The sequence below is a fragment of the Pteronotus mesoamericanus genome, unplaced genomic scaffold (genome assembly GCF_021234165.1).
Source record: "Pteronotus mesoamericanus isolate MK-2021 breed Mesoamerican mustached bat unplaced genomic scaffold, CSHL_Meso_final contig_557, whole genome shotgun sequence".
Taxonomy (NCBI): domain Eukaryota; kingdom Metazoa; phylum Chordata; class Mammalia; order Chiroptera; family Mormoopidae; genus Pteronotus; species Pteronotus mesoamericanus.
In genome coordinates, this window is record NW_026555200.1 from 2,132,222 (window position 1) to 2,153,816 (window position 21,595).

The following is a 21,595-nucleotide window of genomic DNA, read 5'->3' on the forward strand; positions in this document are numbered from 1 at the left end:
CCTTTCCCTGACCTTGGGTGGTTACTGTTTAATTTGGGAGGGAGATAGGGCTGGCTCGAGACGTGGATTTCCCCAGATAACCCGAGGCCGAGCAGATTCTGAGGTGTACGGGTTTGGGGGCCCCCACCACTCTGCTTGCAATATATTCTTCACTTTCCCTAATTCATTCGTTTAGTTATTATTTACTGGGCACCAGTGATGTGCCAGGCATTGTGCTTCATGCTCCTTGCATGCACTTAATTCTCCCAACAACATGAAGTAGACGCTGCCATCCGTTTGTTAAAGCCGAGGCAGCTGAGGCTCTGTGGTCAGGGACCGTCCACAGTCACATGGCTGGGCAACAACAGCACCAGGATTGGAAGTCAGTGCATCTAACACCAGCCTGGGGCTTCAAACTGCTGCAATACCCCGGTTCCTTCTGTCTTTATAGCTTCATCTCTTTTTATTTCTCCTCTCTTCATTGTTTTCTCTCTTTTTCCTTCCCCGTCATTCAACTAGTACTGTCTGGGCGTGGGGCATGTCTGTCTCCAGCACCTGCTTCCCAGGCTGTGGATAGAGGCTGAGGCGTGGGCGCCCCTCCAAGGTGTCTGGTTGGCCAGATTTCAGCTTGGTCTTCTCCCTGCACGGCCCCTCAGGCTCCCCATCTCTAAACTGGGCAAATCGGACCAGACACACTCTTAGGCTCCTTTCGGTCCTAAGGTTCCATGACTTGAACACCAAGGTTGAATGGCGCATCTGGGTTTATGGTACTTGATGTGGGTCCTAGCACTGTGTGCCCAGAGGTTCTATCTGGAGCCCCAGAAGCTTGGGGTCAGTCTGTCCCTTGGGGCACCTGGTTAATCCACGTGCCCCGAGGCATGACTTTAGCCTGGTGGGTTAGATTCTTCCCTTCCTCCTCTTTCTGTTCATCCGTGTACTCCTCAGAAGTTGCCTTCTGAGCTGGGCATGCTGGGCACCTTAGGAATCATTTCCCAGAAAAGAAATTCAGAATGCCAAGCATCCTATTGTTAATGGTAGTTATCTGGGGTTAGAGAAGATTCTAACTTACATATTTTATACATTAAATCTTTTTTTTAAATCACGCATTACTTGGATAATAAAAATTAATCAAGTTTTCCTTTGTCCTTCTTTCAATATAAAAGTCAGTCAACTTTCATAAAGGTAAAAGTCGTTGAGATGGGAGTGTGCGGGAGTGGGAGGGTGTGCGTCGGGGTCCGACCTGCTGTCGTGGCCTCAGGGCCCAGGCCTGGGGGGGCCTGTGGGGGGCAGCCTCAGGCCGTGACAACTTTCTGTTGTGTTCTAGAGGCTGGTCCTGACAGACGGTCTGTGGCTCCTGCCTGAGGCACCTCGGACTCAAAGCTGTTGGTTGCCAAACTCTGCAAAGGGCCACCAGGGCCTGGGGACTGACATCGTCAACAGAGATACGGACTGAGCCAGGTAACAGATAAGACTCCAGGTTTCTGTCTCAGTCAGTGACTTGGTGGATGACCCCCGACCTTGGGCAACCTCTCTTGGTCCCAGTTTCTCTTGAACAACCTGGGAAAACGATGAACCGGGGCTTCCCTGTATAGGAGTCTGCTGATTTACACTCAGAGGGATACACCAGTTTCCTAGTGCCCATTGCAGCCACGTGAACATGTCCACAGATACACAAGAGTGCAGGCAGACAGACACACACACACACCTACAGATCCACAGACATGCACACCCCAGTGTCACACACAGAAAGCATCCAGGTATACACGACTCCTGCAGAGCCACGGGCCGCTGGCCGAAGCACGTCCCCCAGTACGCGGTTAGGCAGCATGGTCCCAGAGAGTCGTTCATCGTTCCCTTCTTGGAACTCTCGTAGTGGGAAGAAGGTTGATGGCGGCTCTGGAAGGCGCAGACAGCATCTGCTTCAGGGGGGCTTCCTTCTTCTGAGACACGGAGCAGGTGGGGCGCTTTGTGTAAGGCAGCACCAGCAGCGACGGTCCCTGGAGAAAACCGAGGTCACCTCACTCTGCTTCCGGTGCGAAGGCTGGGTGTTGAGTGCCTTGCCTGGCGTTGGACCGTACACCCGAAGGAGGAAAACCCAGAGCCGTTGCTTCCTAGCTGTGTGACGTTTTGCTAGAGACTTAGCCTCTCTGTGTTTTCACACCCTCGTCTATAAAATGCGGGTGAAAAAATGGTACCTGCCTCATAGGAGTGGCCGACATGTGGCAAGCACTGCGTAAGATTATTATTGTTGTCATCTGGTTCTTATGAGAAAGCTGGAGCCTGGGCTCTCACTGGGCTCTTTTTGATCAAAGAAAGGTTGTGGGCCCTTTCCTTGATCAAAAAAGATTAAAAATTATGTTTTATGACTGCATGGATATAAAGACTAATATAACCAGTGTAAGCTATATTCACTTTGTTCCTGCTGATTTGAAAAGAAACCAAACATTTTTGTGGGCCCTACAGGTATCGTGGGCTCCAGGCATGGTGTCCACCATACGGATGGACAGTCAGTGGCTGTGGCTGGTCCTCACATCAGGTTACGCGCGGCTGAGAGAGACCTGGGGGATGTTTGTCGGATCATCGGGAGCACCTTCCTGGGCCCTGGCGGTACCTTTAGCGGTGCCCTGGGGCAGCTGGGTAGAAAACTGGGTTTTTACAAGAGGCAGCAACTGGGCAGAGGTGGGAGCTGCCCCTGGGTGAGCATCAGCACCCCCTGCCCCGCCCGGTGCAGGGAGCAGTGGGCCCGAGGACGTCCTCACTGTGGGGCTCAAACTGCCGAAGCCATAATGGTGACGCGTGGCTGGCTGAGCTGATTGCCTGGCTATGGTGCCCGAGACTGAAGCAGCAGCCCCAGCAGGGAAGGCTGGTGTGTATCTTCAGAGGGGAGCGGTGGGGGAGGGGACTTCCTGTAATTGGAGGGGTTGGGCTTGGCTTGAGTACTTGAAGATGCGACGCTTGTTTGGCTGGACTGGGAAGCACGGACATGCCACATATACAGAGGCCGTCCATCCATCCATTCATTCATTCACTCACTTACTCCTCCCACGTTTGCTGAGCACCTCCTCTGTGTGGGGCCTGTGCTGGAGCCGGGACTGCAGAGACACTGACACCCTGTTCGCTCCCTGGAGCTCCCTGCTGGGCAGGGTGGTGAGCATGCTTTGGAGCGTCTCTGAACAAGGAGAAGTTAGGCTGAGGGGGTGCGGGCTGGAAAGGATTCCTTGTCTACCCATTCCAGAATGGACCGAGGGCTTGAGAGGGTGAGGAGGCCAACATCCCATGCCCATTCCGCCGAACCTTGTGTTTTCCAGGGCTGGAGAGGGGCCTTCGAGGACCTGGGACCTCGAAGTCCCCCAGCTGCTCATGGTCAGGCTGCCATGTAGAAAGAACCTTGGTGACTTGGTGGAGGCTGGGCTCAGGGGACGGACAACCTCCGAGAAGCAATGCCAAGGCTGCGGGGGGTGGGGACAGTGAGGGCCTGAAAAACAGCAGGTGCCACTGTCCGGGGCCCCTATCTGCTAATTGCTGGGGAAGGACTCTCAGGTGGCAGCTGTTACATCTCAGGTGACGTCTGCCAAAGGGGGCTGGGCTGGGGGCTGGCAGGTTTTCCATAAAACCAGATGGAGGTAGTAGGGGTTCAGAGACGGCGTGGGAGCTGAGTGAGGGGTTTGGAGGCCAGGACTCAATGTCGGGGGTGGCGGGAGGCTTACTGAGAAGAGCGGACGGGGTGAGGGTTTTAAGGAGCTGTCTCCCTTCTCACTCTTGGTTTCTGAATCACTTTGGGCCTCTTCATTCTTCAACCCGTGGCCCCTGCCCTGCCTGGGACCTTGTGCGGACCAGGCCTAGAGCCCTCTCCCAGCTGAGGCCTGCTGGTCGGGGGCCCCAGCATGGGGCAGCTGGCCTGTCTCTCACATGCCGGGGGCTCTGGGCCCACGGGCATCGCCGGCGGGCTGGGCGGGGTGTGCGCAGCTTGAATGAATTCAATCCCTTCACTGTCGGGATCCTCTGTCTGACACGCTAGGAACCCAATGTTCTCGGAGGGCCATTGAAAGGCAGTGCTTAAACTAACATTCAGCGTTAATGGTGGTGGCATCAGGTGGCATGTGGGCGTGGCATTCCCCAGGAAATCCACTTCAAGGACGCAGCGGTCCCCAGGCCAACTCGTCCTGTCACAATCTGGAAGAGACTTCAGCCTAGGCAGAGGACTTCCTGGCTTCTGCAGTACCACCCACGTCCACCTGGGGGCAGTAACGCCCACCCTAAGCCCATATTCCAGGGCCCCAACGTTGCACCTGGGAGAGAAGGTGCTCCACCTGGAAACCACAGGGCTGGGAAGGCCTTGGGGACCTAGCCCATCCTCGCCTCGAACAGGTCGGGAGACAGACCTAGTGAGAGAGCGACCTGTTCAAAGCCACACAGGGAGTACCCTGGCTCGCTCTTCATCACGCCGCCGCAGCCGCCTGTGTGGTGGCGGTGACTTGGGGTACCTTTCTGTGTGTGGGTCTTGCGTGGGTGGGGGCTCCGGAGTACATTGATGCAGAACACACATGGTCTCGGTGCCCCTTCCGGCAACCGCGCTGTGCACAGCCGCCCCATGGACACACACGTCCCCTCTGAACTGGCTGGGGGCGGGGCTGAGCTTCAGGGGCCCCGGCCCGTGTGCCTCTGGGAGACTTTCTGGGTCTCCTTGTTCTTACCCGGGAAAGAAACAGCACCCCTGTCAGGGACCAGTTGTGAGGATGAAACGAATTAATGTAAATAAAGAGCTTAGACTAGGGCCTGGTAATAGTGGGTGGACACCAAACTCGACCTCTCCCATTAGGAAGAGTCCCTTCTTCTGGCTTCTGAGACGACACGACACGGGAGCCTCCTGAGCAAGGGCTGCCCTCGCACCCAGGGGACCTCAGTCTGTTCCCCCTCTGCACCAACCGACAAGAACCACACACACCTAAGAATATAGAATGTTTATCTTATTTTAGTTAAAAAAAATAATCGTACCACCAAATGAAGAAGTAGCTTTTTGGGGGAGGAGGGGAGTGAGAAGAGAGGAAGAAAAAAAAAAGCAATAAGCCAAAAAAAGAACTCTTTATATTCATCTGTATAAACGCATGGCTAAGGCAAACGCAATCCAGGGCCAAGGCTGCTGCACGGGGGTCAGTACCTCCTAATCTCTGCAGATTCTAAGGCCAAGAAAATAAACCTCTGCAAGTCCAATGGGAGTCTCATGGACTCTTGGGGCATTTTACTAAAATAAAGTTATCGAGTTTAAAAAGCAGTGACGCTGTCACGACACACTGGAAGTTGCATAACTGTGGCCTCGATGGCCACTGTTTGGACTGCATGATGGGTAGTTTCACGACACAACAACAGACACACAGACACGCACACACGTGAGCAAGCACATGGGAGCTGTGCAGGACCCGGCCGGTGGCACAGGGAGGGCTGGGGTCCCCATGCTTCCTCGGGGGGTGGGTGTGACGGGATAGGTCCCGTCGCTGGTGACAAGGCGATTAATGTCACTCTGGGGAAGGATAGTGTGAAAGGGTGGAGGGAGGTCCCCTGGTCCCCACTGCTTGGTCCACGCAAGCTTCTTAAAGCACTTCTTGGGCGCCTCCTGGAGAATGGAGACCGTGCCGGTCTCCGTCCCTGGGAGGGGCCAACCCCTCCTCCCCACGCTGCTCTCTGCAGAGCCCCTGGGACCCTCAGGTTGTCCCTGGGGAACTAGGGAGCGGTGTTTCTGCCCCCAGAGCCTTCCCTGCCCATGACCCAAAGCTTGGCTGGGAAAGTGTGGGCTCGTGAGGTAGATTGACACAGCTGTCCCTTCACCCTGCCTGGCTGGGTCCCAGGGGCTCGGGTCCCTTCATAAAAATAGAAGCCTCTCCCCGGCCCCTCGACTCCAGCAGGGAGGGACGGGGCTGGGGAACAGGTGCGGGGGTGGAGCTCCCTCGTGCCTCCGATCTGCTCCTTAGGTCCCACTCTACGGAGCCAGCCGCAGTTCGTGCCATCTGCCACTCCCCCAGCCTAGGAAGGGGCTGAGGGCCTCTGGGTGGGGGAGGGGTGACAGGGAGAGGCATGAGGAAGAGAGGGGGCGCGTGGTGGGCAGGCTCACGGGCAGAGCAGCGCGGGAGCAGGCAGGGGACAGCCAGGGGTGCGAGAGGGACTCAGGGACGCCAGGGAGCTCTGGGCCAGGCAGGGAGCCAGCGCTGGGGTCACAGCCTCAGGAGCAGCGGTGGGGGCAGGGAGAGGCCAGGCCACCTCTGTGAGACCCCTCGACTGGCTGCAATCACAGACGTTTGTAGGGCTTTTCAGCATGGTCCCTTCAGACAGAGCCGAGGACTCAGGCTGGGCCTCCAGTTTGCCCGCCCTCACCCACCCGCGCCGGCTGGACTGGGCTCCGGGCCTGGGCCTGGGCCTGGGCCAGGCGGTCGGGCCGCAGCCCCTCGCTACTTGAAGGTGGACTGCAGCTCCTTGAAGGCTGCCTTCCGCTGCTTCATCTCCTCTGCCTGCTTCTTCCTCTCCTCCTGCTCCGCCTTGATTTCCTCTTCGAAGCGGCTGGACACGTTGATGGCCTGGACCTAGGGTGGCGGGAAGGTGGCTCAGGGCTGGAGGGGCCCTCCCAGCAAGGCCTACACCTCTCCCTCTCACTCACTCCAACCTTGGTCCGGGCTCCACCCCTAGAGCCTCAGTGTCTCCATTTGGAGCCCAATGCGCTGTAACTCTTGACCTCAGGGATTCGTTGAAAGAGATAACACACGTCCAGTGGCTGCTGCATAGCACAGCCCTGTAATGTGGGAACTTCTGATGTTGCATCCTTAACTTGTTTCCTGTCCAGGGGGGCCAGGCTGCACCCTGGTCCCACTGACGAACCCTGAAACATCCCCTCAACCCTAGGAGCCCGAAGAAGGTGGGACGTGGCCTTTGGAAGGAATGTTCTTCGCTAACAAAGGAAGAGGGAGAAAGAAGAAAAGGTGGGTACCCTGGAACCCTAGGAGGGCAGGACCCAGGCTCCACACTGTCCCCTCCACCTAAGCGTGTGCTGAAAGGGGAGGGTGCTGTACATGCAGGTGGCCACTAGGAGGCGCCACACTTCAGGCTGGGGAGGGCGCGGGTTGTGTCTCCAAGAGGCCCCAAGAACCACCGCGTTTCTGGGCTGGCTCTGCTATTTCTGGGTGTACGCTTTAAGGCCTAGTCTTTTGAATTAGTGGCCCTTTTCAAGAGCACACACCCTTTATACACCCCAGGGGAAGGGAGGGCAACGGGTGACCAGAAAGGATCACAGACTGGATGGGAAGAGGCGGAAGCCAAGGAGCACCATGGGCCTTGCCCAGCCCAGCCTGGGCATCAGCCCCCCACCTCCTGTCTGCAGCCTCAGCGGGGGCAGCAAGGGTTGGTGCTGACCTTCGCGCTACCCAGGCTCCTGTGATACCCCCACCGTTCCCATCCTTGAGCCAGGGCCAGGGAACTCTGCCCTGGGCTGTGCACATCCTCCTATTCCTCACCTTGGCTTCAAAGAAGCTCTTGGCCCCCTTGACGCCCTCGGTGGAGACGTCGATCTCGGAGAGCCGGGCCAGCACGTGCAGCCCGCTGTCCTCCTGCAGCTCCCCGGCCGCCGCCTTGCGGAAAATCAGGAGGAACTGCAGCCGGGAGAAAAAGAGGGGGTGTCAGGGTGAGAGGGAACAGCCCGCGTCCCTGGCTGCACCCAGACCCAGCCCGGCCTCCTTGGGGAAAAAGGAGGTGTTGCCCACAGGCCAGAGATTGGGTTCTCCTTCCCCTCTTTGGGCTCGGTCTTCCCATCTGTACAACGGGAGACTAGGGGACCCATCTCCTGCCCTCCCAGGGTCTGGGGCTACGGCAAGCCTGCTTGGTCCACACTCAACTCCCATCAAGGGTCTTGATGACACGGCCTCGATTTATCTCATTCTCCAAACTAATTCACTCTAAATTCCATTAACTGAGTCTTAAGGTACAGGATTGTGCCCGTTTTACAGAATGAGGAAGGTTCAGGGGTAAGAACATCCTACACTGGCTCTCAGCACCAGAAAACGACGGAAGGATCTGAACCCTTGTTTTGACTCCAAACCCTTCTGCTGCGGTGCCCGCACCCTTCTCCTGCCTGGCCTCCTCTGCGCTTCCTGCCAGTTCTCTCCGGAGGGGCCGCCCCTGGCATTTAACCCCACGCCGCCTGGGGCCGGTCCTGCTGAGAGCCTGCTTCTTCCTCCGCATAGCAGGCTTGCCCATGGACCTGTCTCAGAGCGGGGACTGAGTGAGGCCCGAGGGCGAAGTCCCCCAGTGCTCAGCTCCTCTGGAACCCACAGTGCATTTCACTCCATCCGCCTGTCCCCCTCTCCTCGTGAGCCCCAGCATCGTGTCATTTCCCTCTGGCTTCTCCCACTCTGCACCTCAGGACCCTTGGAGCACAGTGCCTTCCACTGCACTGCCAGCGCCCACCCAGGGTCCACGGCCTGGCAGTGGCAGATCGGAGTCACTGCATGAAGCCATTCTCACTTAAGGACAATTCCCCGTGTTCAAGGCCAATGTTGCCCAATGATAAAGGAGGGTTAGCCTCACCTCCCGGAAGCTGAGCTTGCTGTCGAAGTCCTCGTCCACCTCCTTGATCATGTTTTTCAGGCCCAGGTGGGTCTGAGGGGCTCCGAGTTTCTCCATCATGAGCTTTAGTTCCATCAGGTCAATGAAGCCGTCCCGGCCAGCGTCGTACCTGCGGGCACAAGGAGGGAGGCCTAAGGACATCCTGGCACCTCATATTGGACTAGTCGGAGTGGTCACAAGCCAGAGTACAAGGGTTCAAAGGGCACCTCCCACCAACATGTCACCCTAGCACATCTGAAAGGGACCTCAGCCCAGGCGGAGTCCCGATCTGTGGCCCAACTACTGCTTGGTTACCTCTGGTGCTGGGGAACTCACCACATGGCCTGGTAGCCTCCTACGTGCTAACAGCACTGCTGCAAAGGAAGCTGAAACCATAGCCTCCCTGTAGTGAATGTGACAGGGACAAGCTGAGAGGAAAAAAAACTCAAAAACCACAGGGGTACGGATTGGGAAGGTGGGCTCTGACGTCAGCACCCACTGACCACCTCCAGGGACATCGCTGCCCCCCATTGGGAGGGAGGCAGAAGGTACCACGTGTCACAGAGCAGGGCCCAGCGGTCACAGGAGGGAGGGCCGCTCTTAGCTTTCCCGAAGGCGGCTGGGGCGTGTTGAGGGAGCTTGCTGTGCAGAGGGGATAAAGCTGGTGGCTGCAAAGGCCTGGGACAGCAATGGGGCGGTGACAGTGTCTCTGCCCCTGCGCATTGCAGGTTTCTTTCTTTCTACCGCCAACAGCCTGGCAGAGACAGGGATGGGCTGGGGGTGGACTCCACACATCTCTCTCAAAGACCTCCCCGAGGTAAGGGCTCGGCCAGAGCTGGCCTCCCGACCCTGACCCCCGGCCGGGCCCTCGCATCGGGCTAAGCAGACACCTGCCTGCCGGCCTCCTGGTGGGCTTGCGTGTGGTCTCAAGGCTGCACAACCGGGCCTTCCGAGCCTGAAGAAAGCTCGTGCAGTCCCCGAGGCCTCACGCTGGCTGGGTGAGGGCAATGGGACAGGGGCTGAGTTCCAGACACCTATGCCCTGGAGACCAGAGTTCTCCAGGAAACACACATCTCACTCCCCTGCCCTTCCTGTCATACATGAGCTTTGCATGACTGGATATCTAACAGCAACCACTTTTGGATGTCTGTCCTCATGCCAGGACTTTACATACTTTATCTTACTAAACCTCACAATAACCTTACTTTATAATGGAGGCTCAGAGAAGCTCAGTGACCTGCTCAAGGTCCCACAGCAGTAGAGGATGGAGCTGGGCCTTGCCACCCCCCATCTGTCGGGCTCATAAGCCTGCCCATTTGCTCTGTGCCCAGCGCCACCCCCCTGCCCCAGGCCCTGGGGCTGCCAGCAGAACGGAGACGGCTGCCTGGAGCACTGAGCGGAGCATTTGTGCAAGGGGTATAAATAGTTCATGGGCAAGTGAGTCAGTGGCTGGAGATGATGCAGTCACTGGGAACCCTGCAGGGAGCACAGGATCCCGCAGCCTTCTTCCCTACCACGTGAGAGGGCTGGAGGGGGAGCCTGCGGGCCAGCGGTCCCTGTGGGCAGTGGCCATAGCTGGACTGGAAGCTGATGGAGGGGAATGTGGTAGGGGGTTGTGGGACCCCAGAGGGTCAGGCCAGCCTTGATCCCGTGGTCCAGGCTCCACTTAGAGCAGGGGAAGCCCTGTGTGGGGCAGGGCAGGGCCCCTCCTTTCACCTCTGGGGCCTGCCTGCCAGTTGGTGAGGGGCCGGGGCCGGGGGCTGCTGCCTGGTCCGTAGCAACAGGTCTTGGCGCACCCCCGTGGAGAGCAGCCTGGCGAGGGAGTCCGTCTTTCTGGGGACAGACACAGGGACTCCCATCCTCAGTGCCCCTCGGGAAAACAGAGTGTCTTCCACTTCTGAACTTGGGTTCCAGTGAAGGTCAGCAACGACATGCCAGGGCTGGAGCAGGTGACCTGGGTCCCAGTCGCCTGTGCAATTTGAGCGTCCAGCCAAGGCTGAGACCCCCCTGGCATGAAGGTGACAGTCACAGGACCCAGTTCATACATGCCAAGCACTTAGCACAGCACTGGGCACAGGGAGCTGGCTCCAGAAATGGCGGCTGCCAGCACTATAATGATATGCAGTTAACTTTCTCAAGCTCCTGCTACGTGCTAGGCATTTTCTCCTTACGACCCTTGCACTCAGCAATCCTGGGAGGTCAGTAGCATGTCTGCATGTGACTGACGAGGGAACGAGGCTTGCAGAGAGGGCACTAGCCCCGTAACCAGCGGGCCAGGGATCCGGACGCCCATCCCTACTATTCCCACACTCCACTCTCTCCGCCGCCCCACCCTCCTCTCCTGAGCTCAGCTTTATTTACTGCTCAAGTGGCTGGGTTTCCTCCCGCAGCCCAGGGTGGCTCAGTTTCAGAGGAAGTGCAGATAAAATGTCCAAACTTGGACGAAAAGTTGGGCTCTGGATTTCTTGATCTCTGGCAGCTCCAGGGCCTGGCTGGGCCGTGGCCTAAGCCGCGGCTTGAACCGCTGCCTGCCTCAATCAAGGGATGATCAATTACTGGGTCTGAGCTCCATCCTGGGCCGGCTCCAGCCCCCAGGGGGGCAATGCGGGGCAGGCCGCAGTGCCAGGGGATCAATAGCCAAGGTGCGGGGGCGATGGAAGAAGTCAGGGAGAGGCCAGGTGCTGGGCTGGGAATTCGGCCCCAGAGCTGACACTGGAGAAGGCTGTTCCCTCGAGACAACCCCTCCCCCGCCCCCCACTATGTGCCAGGGGCTCTGATGGGGGCGGGCTCCGGACCACAGGGCCAGCCAAGTCCTGGGGATAACCTGAAGGTGTAACCTTTGAAGTTTGTGATGACATCAATTCTGTTGAGACTGGCCTGGGTCGGAGCCTCAGATCTGCCACCTGCTGGTTGGGTGTGACCCTGGTCCAATGACCTGCCCCCACAAACCTCAATTTTCCCATGTACATCATGGATGTCAAAGGACCCAGGTCAGGATCAAGGATTAATAGAGATCCTTAGCATGGTCCTGGCCCACAGTAAGCACTTAACACGTACTACCTATAGTAATAGAAGTAAATGTTGTTACTTTCTCCACCTCTGGCATTAAAGATTAGATGAGGTTAGCTATAAAATGCCTAGCACACAGGAGGTGCTTAAAAGCTGCTAATTTCATTATCAGTAACAGCGGCTATTGAGAACTTTTTGTGTGCCGGATACTACTAAGTCCTTTGCACATAACAGTGACAACAGTAATAAAAAATACACCAGTTTCTCTCCTGGTCACCAGTCCTGAGGGCGCATGGCTGAGCCCACATGATTGCTATAGTCTGGCCGGGAGGCAGGGAGTGGCCCAGACCACCCAGGGGTCCCTCCAGCACCTCGCCCTCCTCTGAAGGTCCCACTACTTCCCCTATTAGGCCTGATTCAGAGGCCCTGCCACTTGTGGGGGGTGGGGAAAGATGGCAGGACAGAGCCTTTCACTCTCTTGCTGGGCAGAGGGAGAGAGAAGCCTTGGCCCCAGGTTACTCTCCTGTCTTTCCCAGCAAGCAGGGAAGTGACAAAGTGGCAGGCTGCCCCTGTGTCACCAGCAGGTGGATGCCTGGTAACACAGGGGAGTGACGCTGGGGAACAGGCATATTCCAGCCTGGGGAGACCCCCCTCCATCCGCCCTCTCCCTGAGCTGGAACTGAGGCGGCAGGTGGCTCAGAGGATCCCGGGGAAGAGTTGGCACGTGAAAGCTGCCCGGACAGCCTGGTCTATCTCCTTCAAGCTATGTGGGCACACTGGGGCCCAGAGCGGGCAGCCACCAGCTCATGGTCACACTGTCGGCAGACCACAAGATTCCGACATCTTTCCGCGCTGCCTCTTCTTCTGGGTCCCATGGAGGGTCCCGAATTCTCAAACTCGCAGGGCAGGGGAGGCCAGGCTGAGAGCCTGGCTTGGGGCCTGCCTGGGAGCTCAGCGCTTTTCTCCAGCACCTGGCCCGGTGCCCACATTCCTACCCGCCTCCCCCTGAATAGTTCTCAACAGGGAGGGCTCGGCAGCTGCCGCCCCGGATGCTGGCAACAAAATCCACTCCGCCCTGCCCTGCCCCCCCCCCCCCCCCCCCGCCCCATCCGTCCTTGAAAGTGGAGCAGCCGGCCGCCACCCAGGCAGGCTTTGCTCTTTGGGAAAAGCAGGTCCCCCCAGCTGGCAGCTCCTCCTCCCACTGGCTTTGATAACCAGGAGCCATGGGGGCGGCAGTGGCTGGCTCCTACAGTGGCCAGGACTGTCCCCATTTCATAAGAATATTATTAGTGCCTACTCTTTGCTGAGCACTTACTAAGTGTCCGGCACTGGGCAAGTGCTTCACATCAGATCCTCATAAGAATTCTGTGACGTGGGAATAAACACCCCCATAACACAGACAAGGAGGCTGAGGCTCAGGGAGGAAGGGACTTGGCCGAGGCCACGGTTGGCAAGGACATAGCTGGGATCCGATCCCAGGCGGACGCGAACGTACACTTTTAACTACTATGCTCTGCCCAGATGCCCACAGACCCTGCGCAGGGAACCTCGGCTGGGCAGGGGGACTACTGGAGGCTACCTTATTTAGCCATTCGTGAGGGTCAGATTCCAAATGCAGTTTCCTGCTTGGTGTCTTAAATACTGCTGAGGATGGGGAGCTCACTGCTCCCCTCAGGCAGCCCATTTTGGCTTCGGAACTGTCCAGTAGGAAGCGGATCCTCATACACGACCCTCCCCACCTGCCAGCTGCGCCCGCAGCCTGCTGGCGGAATGCGGAGTTGTCACCGCGGCCGCACACGGGAGTCCTGTTCTCTCCCTCTGATTCCCTTCCTAGGCCTTTGTTGATGGCCTCTGCCCACGGGAGTCCCCAGGAGGACAGGCAGCTGGAGATGTGGAACTTAGGGACCAAGGGGCCCCCCAGGCCCACCTGGCTTTGGTCTCGGCATTCACAGACCTTGGTCCTCCCCCATTCTGTCTGGGGGGGGGGGGAGGTCAGGAGCTCCTAGGCCTCTACACTTTGTCCTGTGGAATGGGAAGGCGGGTCCCTTGGGGCAGGAATGTTCTGGAAGACAGAATTCTGGCCTTGCTAGCTGTTACAGCCAGCATGGCTCTGCCTGCCGCCCCCATGCAGGTAGATGCCCACGTGCTGGGCGATGACTGCCCAGCAGTGCCCACTCCCAGCCCCCCACGGCCCCCCGCTTCCGGCACGGCTGCCTGACTCACGGGGGAAAGCCCAGCTGCTCACCACTTCCTCTCGTCCTATCTGCAGAGTCTGCACCGCAACCTGCCGCCCTCTGTCAGCCAAGGGTGTGCGTGGCACGCACGCAAGTGTTGCTCTCGGGATCAAATAGGAGACCCCCAGGCTGATGGCAATGCGCTGGGGAGGGGGCTGTCAGGGCTTGGGGACATCCCGAGGCGGGGTTCAACCACTTCACTCAGGCCCAGAAGGGACAACTACCTCTACTCCTAGCGTCCACAGTGGGCTTCCCGCCAGCTCGCCCTGCCCTGCTTCCATCCCTGCCTGCCCTTGACCATGTACGTGCACGCCCGGTGGACCCCCTGAAGCCGCAGATTCTGATCCGCTCAGGCTGGGGCAGAGCATCTGCATTTCTACCAGCTCCCGGGTGACACAGATGCTGCTCTATTGGGGTCCCCTGGGAGCAAGGGACTTGGAGTCAGACAGACCCAATTTCAAATCCTGTCTCAGCTCTTTAGGAGCTGTGTGGCTTGGGACAAGTCATGTAAAGCTCCTGAGACCCAGGCTACTTATCTGTGAAATGGGTGATGATAATCTAACAGAATGCTAAGAAACGGTTCAACAGATAAAAGCGCCTGGAACGGAGTGGCCCTTTTAATGAGAGGAAGGTCGAGTGTGAGGAGGGCTGGAGCTGGGCCCCCCGCACTGGCCAGGGATGCGGGGGCTGGGCTGCCCGCTGGCTGCGCCTTCCTGGCACGGAACCCTCACTTCTCGTCAGTCCTTGAAAAGCAGAAGTCAGCCTGCTCGGCAGCCTGCGGGGACTCCGTGGCTGGAGGGTGTGGGGCTGTCCCTGCTGAGGTGGCAGGGACTCCTGCCTCTGGCTGGGTTGGGCTCCTTTCACAGAAAAGGCCTTTGACCTGCCCCGAGGCAGCCGGCAGGGCCTGCCTGCCTACAGCTGAAGCCAGGCCTTAGCCCTCAGGGCAGGGAGGAGGCAGTGGGCATGCAAACCAAGGGGGAACCAAAAGCCCCGGGGGCGAGGCAGGGAGAAAGGTGACTCAGAATCAGAGGGAAGGAGGAAGAGCAGAGGGCGAGCTGGAAACCTTCCCTCCTCTGACAGCCAAGCTCTGGCTGCTGCGGCCCCCCAACCTCTGCAAGGCTTCTGTCTGCCCCCCCTACACCCCGCCCAATAAACACAGCCCTCACCGGGCCTCTGGAGCTCCCTGCAGACAGACCTGGTTCTAACCCTGACTTCCTTGAGCCTCAGTTTCCTTATCTGGCAAATGGGGGTGATAGGACTCAGCTTGCCGGGCGGGTGAGAGGTCAATTCAGTTTCTGCAATAACACGCAGAGGCTCCCTCGGGAGCACCTGGGCCTGGGGCCTCCACTGAACAGGGGGCATCATGGGCCTGGGGCAGTCCCTCCAGGTAGAAGCAGAGACATGGAGCCCCCCATCTCAAGCCCTGGGGGCCTGTCCTCTGTCCTCCAGAAGCCCCCATCCATGGCACCCTCCAGGACTTCAAGCTTCGAGGGCAGGGACTTTCTTCTTCTCTTAGTTTCCTGGGCCTTGCGCGCAGCAGGAACTAACAAAACAGCTGTTGGACGAATGAACTAAGGAGCGGACCTGAGGTTTTCCAGAATCATCACCTACAGACCAGGTCCAGGGGTGGACTCCACAAAGCTCAGGACTAATCGCACCGACTCCTCAGAACTTTGCTTGGTAGGTTCTGCAGCCCCTGGGGAGAAGCCTGCGCCCTGCTCAGCGTCACCCAACTGGGCGGTGGCCACTGGGTGCTGGGGCCCTGCTTGAGTGTCCCCCCAGAGCTGCTCTCTGCTCTTCCCTCTTTTCGGCCTCCTGCCTTGCATGTAATTAAGTGATGATGAACTCCTTTTCCCATTTTTGTTACATATCAAAGCCTACGTAGCTGTTGATCAGAGCGTCTGCTCAGCAGGAGAAAACGCTCTCAGGTTGGGTTCCTGACACTCGCCCACAGCAAGAGGGTCGCTGCAGGCCAGCGGCTCCGTGGGCGGTACGTGGAGGTAGCCAGTGGGTCCCGCGGCGCTACCTTGGTGACAGCCCAGACAACCACCGCTGCTAGGGCTGGGGATGATGGTGACGGGACCTTCGTGAGCACTGACTTTGTGCCAGGCAGTGGGCTCAGTACGACGGAACAGCCCTGAGTGCAGATGCCGTTGTTCTCCCTGCCCCAGGGTGGGCAGCTGAGGCTCGGAAAGGCTGCAGTGTCCTGCCCCAGGCCCCAGCGCTGCGATTCAGACCCAGGGTCGCAGGGTCCAAAGGCCCTGCTCTTAACCACTACACCACTCTGCCTTCTGGGAGCAGTGGGCGTGTGAGCAGGTGAAGAGGAGGAGGGCAGGGCGGGAAAGGAAGAGGCGTCCAAAAAAGGAGAGGGAAGCCTGCCTCTCTGACGCAAGGGGTCATGGGATGAAGTGGCTGGGGACGAGGCTGGGCGGCCGGGAACTAGGGCATCGTCCTCAGATTGCACAGCAGGTTCAGAATTACACGTCTGCCTTCGTCTCCGGCAGGGCTTGGCTTACAAAACCCTGCCGAGTCCCACGCAGGCGAGGGCCAGCCCAGGGGGGCCCCCTGAAGCTCTCTGGGGCTACATCATCCCCCCGGTCTGGAGGGATCCGGAGACAGCCCTGATGGACGGGCAGAGAGGTAGGGTGAGGGCGGATCAGAGGTGGCGGGCGCAGCCCGAGGTTGCACGAGGAGGGAGGACTGTCCAGGCCCCACTGACAGGGCGTGTCCATGGGCTAGCACCTTGTGTCACCTAGCTCCGAGCTTCACCGCCAGACGTGGGGACCACTATCCCCGCTGGCCAGACAAGGATGCTCTGGTTCAGTCGCTAAGAACCTCTCTGTGATCCCAAGCAAATCACTATACCCTCTGGGTCTCAGTTTCCTCTTCTGTAAAATGGGGAGAAGGTCTGTCCCACTGGACCCTGCACGGCTGGGGCATGAAGCCAGTGATGGTGGCGGAGAGCCCGTCTTTCATGAGCCCCCTTTTCTCTCCCCCACCTCCCTCCTCAGGAAGCACCTGCTGATGAAGATGGAACAAACAGACCGGAAGCCCCTGGAAGGCAGTCTTGCTGCCGGGAAGGGTTCAGGGCCCCTCAGAAATAAGGTCGCTGCCAAATGACCTTTGGGAATCATCAGATAGAGCCTGCTCCTCTCACAGATGGGGAGACTGAGGTGCAGGGAGGGCGGGCAGCCTAGCTAACTCAGGGGCAGAGCCAGGGCACATGCCCGGGCTCCGGGCCTCCAAGGGAAGGCCAGCTCCCAGCTCCCTCTGACCTCCCTTCTCCTGCCCTGGACTCTGGCGGACGGCTTCCCCAGAGGGCCGGCTCCGTCCTCCCTGCCACAGGAGCCAGAGGTGGAAGTCTCAGCAGAGCCCGGGCTGTCATCCTCAGATCGGGACCCGCTTGGATCTGGGGCTGCAGCCCCACTTAGGCAGCAGAAGCCAAACTGGGGTTTTGCCCTCCAGGAGAGCCTGGCTGTTGGCTGTTCACAGGCGGCCTCGGCAGGGCTGGGCTTGGCTGGCACAGTGAAGCCTTGTTTCCTTGAATACAAAATCTGCAGCTCTCCATTCAAGCCAGGTCCCCCGCCCCCCGCGGGCAGCACTTCCTTCCCTAGAAGTCCAGCTCCCTGGCCCCTTCCTGCCCCCTCGCCCCTCCCAACGCCCCAGAGGCAAGCAGGAGCTGTGCCAAGAGGGGGCTTTCGAGGGTTCGGGTCCCCCAGGTCTTCATCAAAGTACTCCTCGCCAAACTACCACGGCAAACAGCCTCTGTAAAAGGTGAGTTTGTCTTGCAAAGGCAGCTTGGAGACTCCCCCCCACCCCAGCCACATGCCCCTTGCAGACTAGCTGCAGCCTCCCAGGTCCCTTCTCTGCGGGGTATCTAGGCTCTCCCAAACAGCTGGGGTTTTTTTTTGTTTGTTTGTTTTTGTTTTTGGAAGGGGGCAGGGATGCTGTGGAAGCCTATGAGGAGAGCTCTAGGGGAAAGGAGCGGGCTGGCGGTGAGTGGGTCCCCAGAGCAGAAAATCACTCATGAGCGTGGAAGGGGGTGCTGGAGGCGTGTGTTTTCCCACGTGGTAGCAGGTGGCTGCGATGGGGAAGCAGAAAGAGCATGGGTGTTGGAGTCACAGACTGGGGTTCGGATCACAGCAGGTTACTTCTGTGCCCCGACCCCCGAGCCGCGCCACAAGAATGCTGATGCCCTGTGCTGGGGTTGCTGGGAGGGGTCTGCAAGCTCCTTAGTGCCTTGCTACTATCGACACAGGGATCTTGGCTGCAATAACTAAGCTCGCGGCTCTACCAGGAAGTTCTAGGCGAGGAAGTTACACCCACCCTAAACTCAAAGAACTTTCAGTCTATTCCTGCCAGGATTTTGGAAATCTTCATCTCCTGGAAATCCTGGAAATTTCCTCCTTGGAAGCCTGCTCTCCTGACTGTGCCAGCCTCCGGCTGGGAAGAAACTTCGGAAGAGCTCCCGATAGGACCCTGCATTCAAAGAGGCAGCCTCCACGCCCTGGGACTTGCCTGCAGAGGCCCAGAGGGGAGTCAAGGGCTGGTTTTCCCCAGGTTGGCCCCTGGAAAAGTATGGGCGCTCAGCCATCCAGGTCTGGGAACCAGAAACCTCTTCCCCTGCTCGCTGGGGCCAAATGCAGAAGCAGCAGCTGCAGCAAGTGCGAGAAATGGGAAGAGCCTTTCTCAAGCTCTGGGGTTGCAAAACACCACCTTCCTGGGCCTCCCGGCTGGACAGCCAGCTGCCTTGGGTGCAGACACACTCCCCCGCCTGCTCCGCCTCCCCCTCGGCAGGTGGGCCCATAGGCCCGGCACCCCACCCCTCCGCTTAGGGCTGTTTGTCTCAGGCAGAGAGACCTGACTCCTCCACCCTAGACTCAGCTCCAGGACAGTTCCCCTTCCTCCCAGACACATTCCAGACCAGTATTCCTGGGCTGTGTCCCCTCCAGAAGCCAAGGGTGGGGCAACAGGCAATAGGAAGTGGGAAGGATTCAAAGGTGGGAGGGCTGTGTACCTCCACCCCGCCCCCCCAACCACCCTGCCCCAGCAAGGCTGGAGGGGAGCAGGGCTGACCCTCTCTATCCCAACTGGGATAGACCCAGGGATGGACCAGAGGGGACCTGTAGCTTTTTCTCCCTAGTCCCCCAACAGAGATATTAAGGGTGCTGGGGGTGGGGGCAGGGCTGAATCCCACCCACCTGGGGGTGCCTTGTCCAATTTGCCCAGAACCCAGGGTGTGGAATTGTATGGAGTCAAGTGTAGGGATGAGAGCAACTGGGAAGCTGGGAAAGTGTAAGGCACCTGGGACCCTGTGTGGGGACAGAAGGGGCACACAGTAGCAGGAGGGGCACTGGCGAGGGAGTGAGGAGAGGAAGCAGGGGGCAGTGACGGCAAAGCCGCTGGGTGGGGGGTGAGGGCAAGAGGAGGGAGGGGCAGTGTATGCGAGGTGATTAAACCCTTAAGGGGCATATGCGGGGGTGGCAGGGGCGTCCAGGCAAGGTTGCCCATGCCAGCAAGTGGCGAGGGGGGGGGGAGCAGGGACTGAGGGGTCCTTTCCTAGGAAGACCAGCTGGGGATGAAGGCTGGGGTCCCAGCTAACAGTAAGTAGCGGGGGGCCGGGGTGGGAGTGGCTGAAGGGTTTCAGACGGTAGTTTGCTACCAGATGCCGAGTAACCGCACGGGATGAGGGGGAGGGGGGTCTGAGGCAGGTAGAGGAAATGAAGAGACCCCAAGGAAAGGAATGCGTGTGGCACGGGGTGCAGGAAATGGTCACCTTCGCTGAGGCGCTGCGGGGTGGCTGTGGCCAGCGTGGGTTGGCTTGGGGGTTGGAAGGGAGGCCACGGGAGTCCCCAGTCTCGTTGTGTGGTGGCAGCGGGAGGAGTGTCACTAACAGGGCAGGGTCCTAGGCCAGCGACCCGGAGTGTGCAGACCCAGGTATGTGGTGGTACCGGGGGTTCGCCGGGAGTCGTGATTATCTAGGGAGCCGCGGGTCCCCGACTCCGTGTGCGTGCGTGTGTGGTGCCTGGGGGGCGGCGTCGCCTCGCGAAAGGGTCGCGTGCCAGGGGCCGGGATCCCCAGACCCGTATCCGCCAAGTGGGGCGGAGGGCTCCGCAGCTCATGATTATCTGAAAGGGGCCGCAGGGTCCCCACCTCTGGTGGTTCTGGGGAGCTAGGTTGGCGGCAGGGGTCCCGGGGCGTCTCGGGGTCGGCGGGTCGGGGGGTCGGGGCCCGAGGCCGGCTGGGGGTGGGTTGGGGGGCCGGGTCGGGCGGGCACTCACTGCTTGAACATCTTCTCCATGTCCTTGATCTGCTTCCTGGAGAACTCCTTGAACTCGGTGTAGGGGTTGAAGACGCGGCGGCTGGGCGACTGGGGCTCGCCGATGCCCTGGTTGAGGTCGGCGCGCCGCAGTAGCTTGGCGCTCAGCTCGTCGTCCGCGCTGCCCAGCGCGTCGGCCGCCTCGTCCTGCGCCCCGGACGCCGCCGCCGCCGCCGCCCCGTTCAGGCCGGGCTGCTCTGGGGCCTCGCCGCCGCCCTCGCCTTCCATCTGTAGCCGCCGGCTCAGCTTGCTGGCCAGCTCGTCCGTGGCCATGGTGGCCCGCGCGGTGCTCGCCTCGGCCCGGCCCCTGTCGCCGCGCGCCCGCACCGCCTCTGGCCGCGCTCTTCCTGTTCCTGACACTCCCCGCGCCAGGCACCGCCCCCGAAGGTGGGACTTACGCCCCTCGGGGCCCGCCCGCTCCCCGCCCCCGCTCCCGGCCCTGCGCTGCGCGCGGGCTTGGTGTCATTCGCTGGGCCCCCAGTGTGCTGGTGGCGCAGTGTGCTGGTGACGCCAAGCCCGCCATCCTCTACTCTGTGAGACTGGGGGTTTCCGTAAAAAATCCATCCCCATCTCCATTCCCAATGCGCCAGCTGAGCGGGAGCGGTCGGGCTGGCGGGAAGAAGACGGGCTCCTCCCCTGCAGTTTGGGTGTGGGTCGGGGGCTTCGGGGGTCGCCGCCTCCAACCCCTTCTCTGGAATCTCCACGCTGTGAAGTCGTACTCTTGGGTTCGTGGCACCCTGTCGGTTGTCATGGAGACGACTCGTTACACACTGGCGTTGTCATTGGGGGTTGCATGGGTATGAAGAAGGTGGCCCTGGTGAGCGGGTACCCCCCGTTTAGACTGAATCACAGCGGAAGCTGCTGCATCTTTTGGAAAAGGATGAACCAGCGGCTGCGAGGGAGATGAGGCTTGCTCCAGTCCTGAAAGGCGTTGGGAGACGGGGAACGCAGAAGGGCGAAGGGACTGGTCCTCTCTCCCCCCGCCCCCCGGTCCAGCACATCGCAGAGATGACTTGGCAGAATGGCTGCTGGGCCACGCTGTCGGCTGTGACTCTGCTTTAGGGAAACTGACCAGAGGAGACGTGTCCTCGCCAAAGGCTCATGGGATGGGGTTTCTCTCTATGATCACACTCAAACTGCAAAGCTGTGGACCTCCAGCAAGAGAAACCCACGGTGGGGGCAGATGGAGGAGGGTGGCTAATTATACAGAGGCCCAGGCTCCAATCCAGACAGACAAAACTGATCCCTGGGGTAGGGCCCAGAACTCTGTATTTTAACAAGCACCCAGGGAAGTTCCGCTCCCTGAAGTCTGAGGAGCACTCATCTAGGAGGAGGGCTGTACTTTGTGTTTATTCTCTAAGATGTTAGGAAGACCCCTGTGCCCAAACCCCTCTAGGGAGTCAAGGTGCCAAGGAAAGATGGATACAGGACATTAAAAAACCATGCTCTGGGGGCACTTGAGCAGGTAAAG

General features: G+C 59.3%; 1 protein-coding gene across 1 annotated transcript; it reads right to left on the minus strand.

Annotated features, from left to right (window-relative positions):
- Nucleotides 1-4,925: 4,925 nt before the first annotated feature.
- Nucleotides 4,926-20,458, minus strand: EFHD2 (EF-hand domain family member D2). The gene is made up of 4 exons (XM_054579708.1): nucleotides 20,087-20,458; nucleotides 8,545-8,692; nucleotides 7,476-7,610; nucleotides 4,926-6,551 (listed from the first exon to the last, which is right to left on the minus strand). Exons 1-4 carry the CDS (start codon nucleotides 20,395-20,397, stop codon nucleotides 6,420-6,422), a joined length of 726 nt encoding a protein of 241 aa, XP_054435683.1. The 5' UTR covers nucleotides 20,398-20,458; the 3' UTR covers nucleotides 4,926-6,419.
- Between the last annotated feature and the right edge of the window lie 1,137 nt (nucleotides 20,459-21,595).

Excerpts from the sequence above, each read along its gene's own strand:
- EFHD2 (XM_054579708.1), bottom strand. The coding sequence starts at position 20,397 with ATGGCCACGGACGAGCTGGCCAGCAAGCTGAGCCGGCGGCTACAGATG. Across the intron at positions 8,693-20,086 it reads ATGGAGAAGATGTTCAAGCA|GTACGACGCTGGCCGGGACG; the intron begins GTGAGTGCCCGC and ends TTGTGCCCGCAG. Across the intron at positions 7,611-8,544 it reads GCAAGCTCAGCTTCCGGGAG|TTCCTCCTGATTTTCCGCAA; the intron begins GTGAGGCTAACC and ends TCCCGGCTGCAG.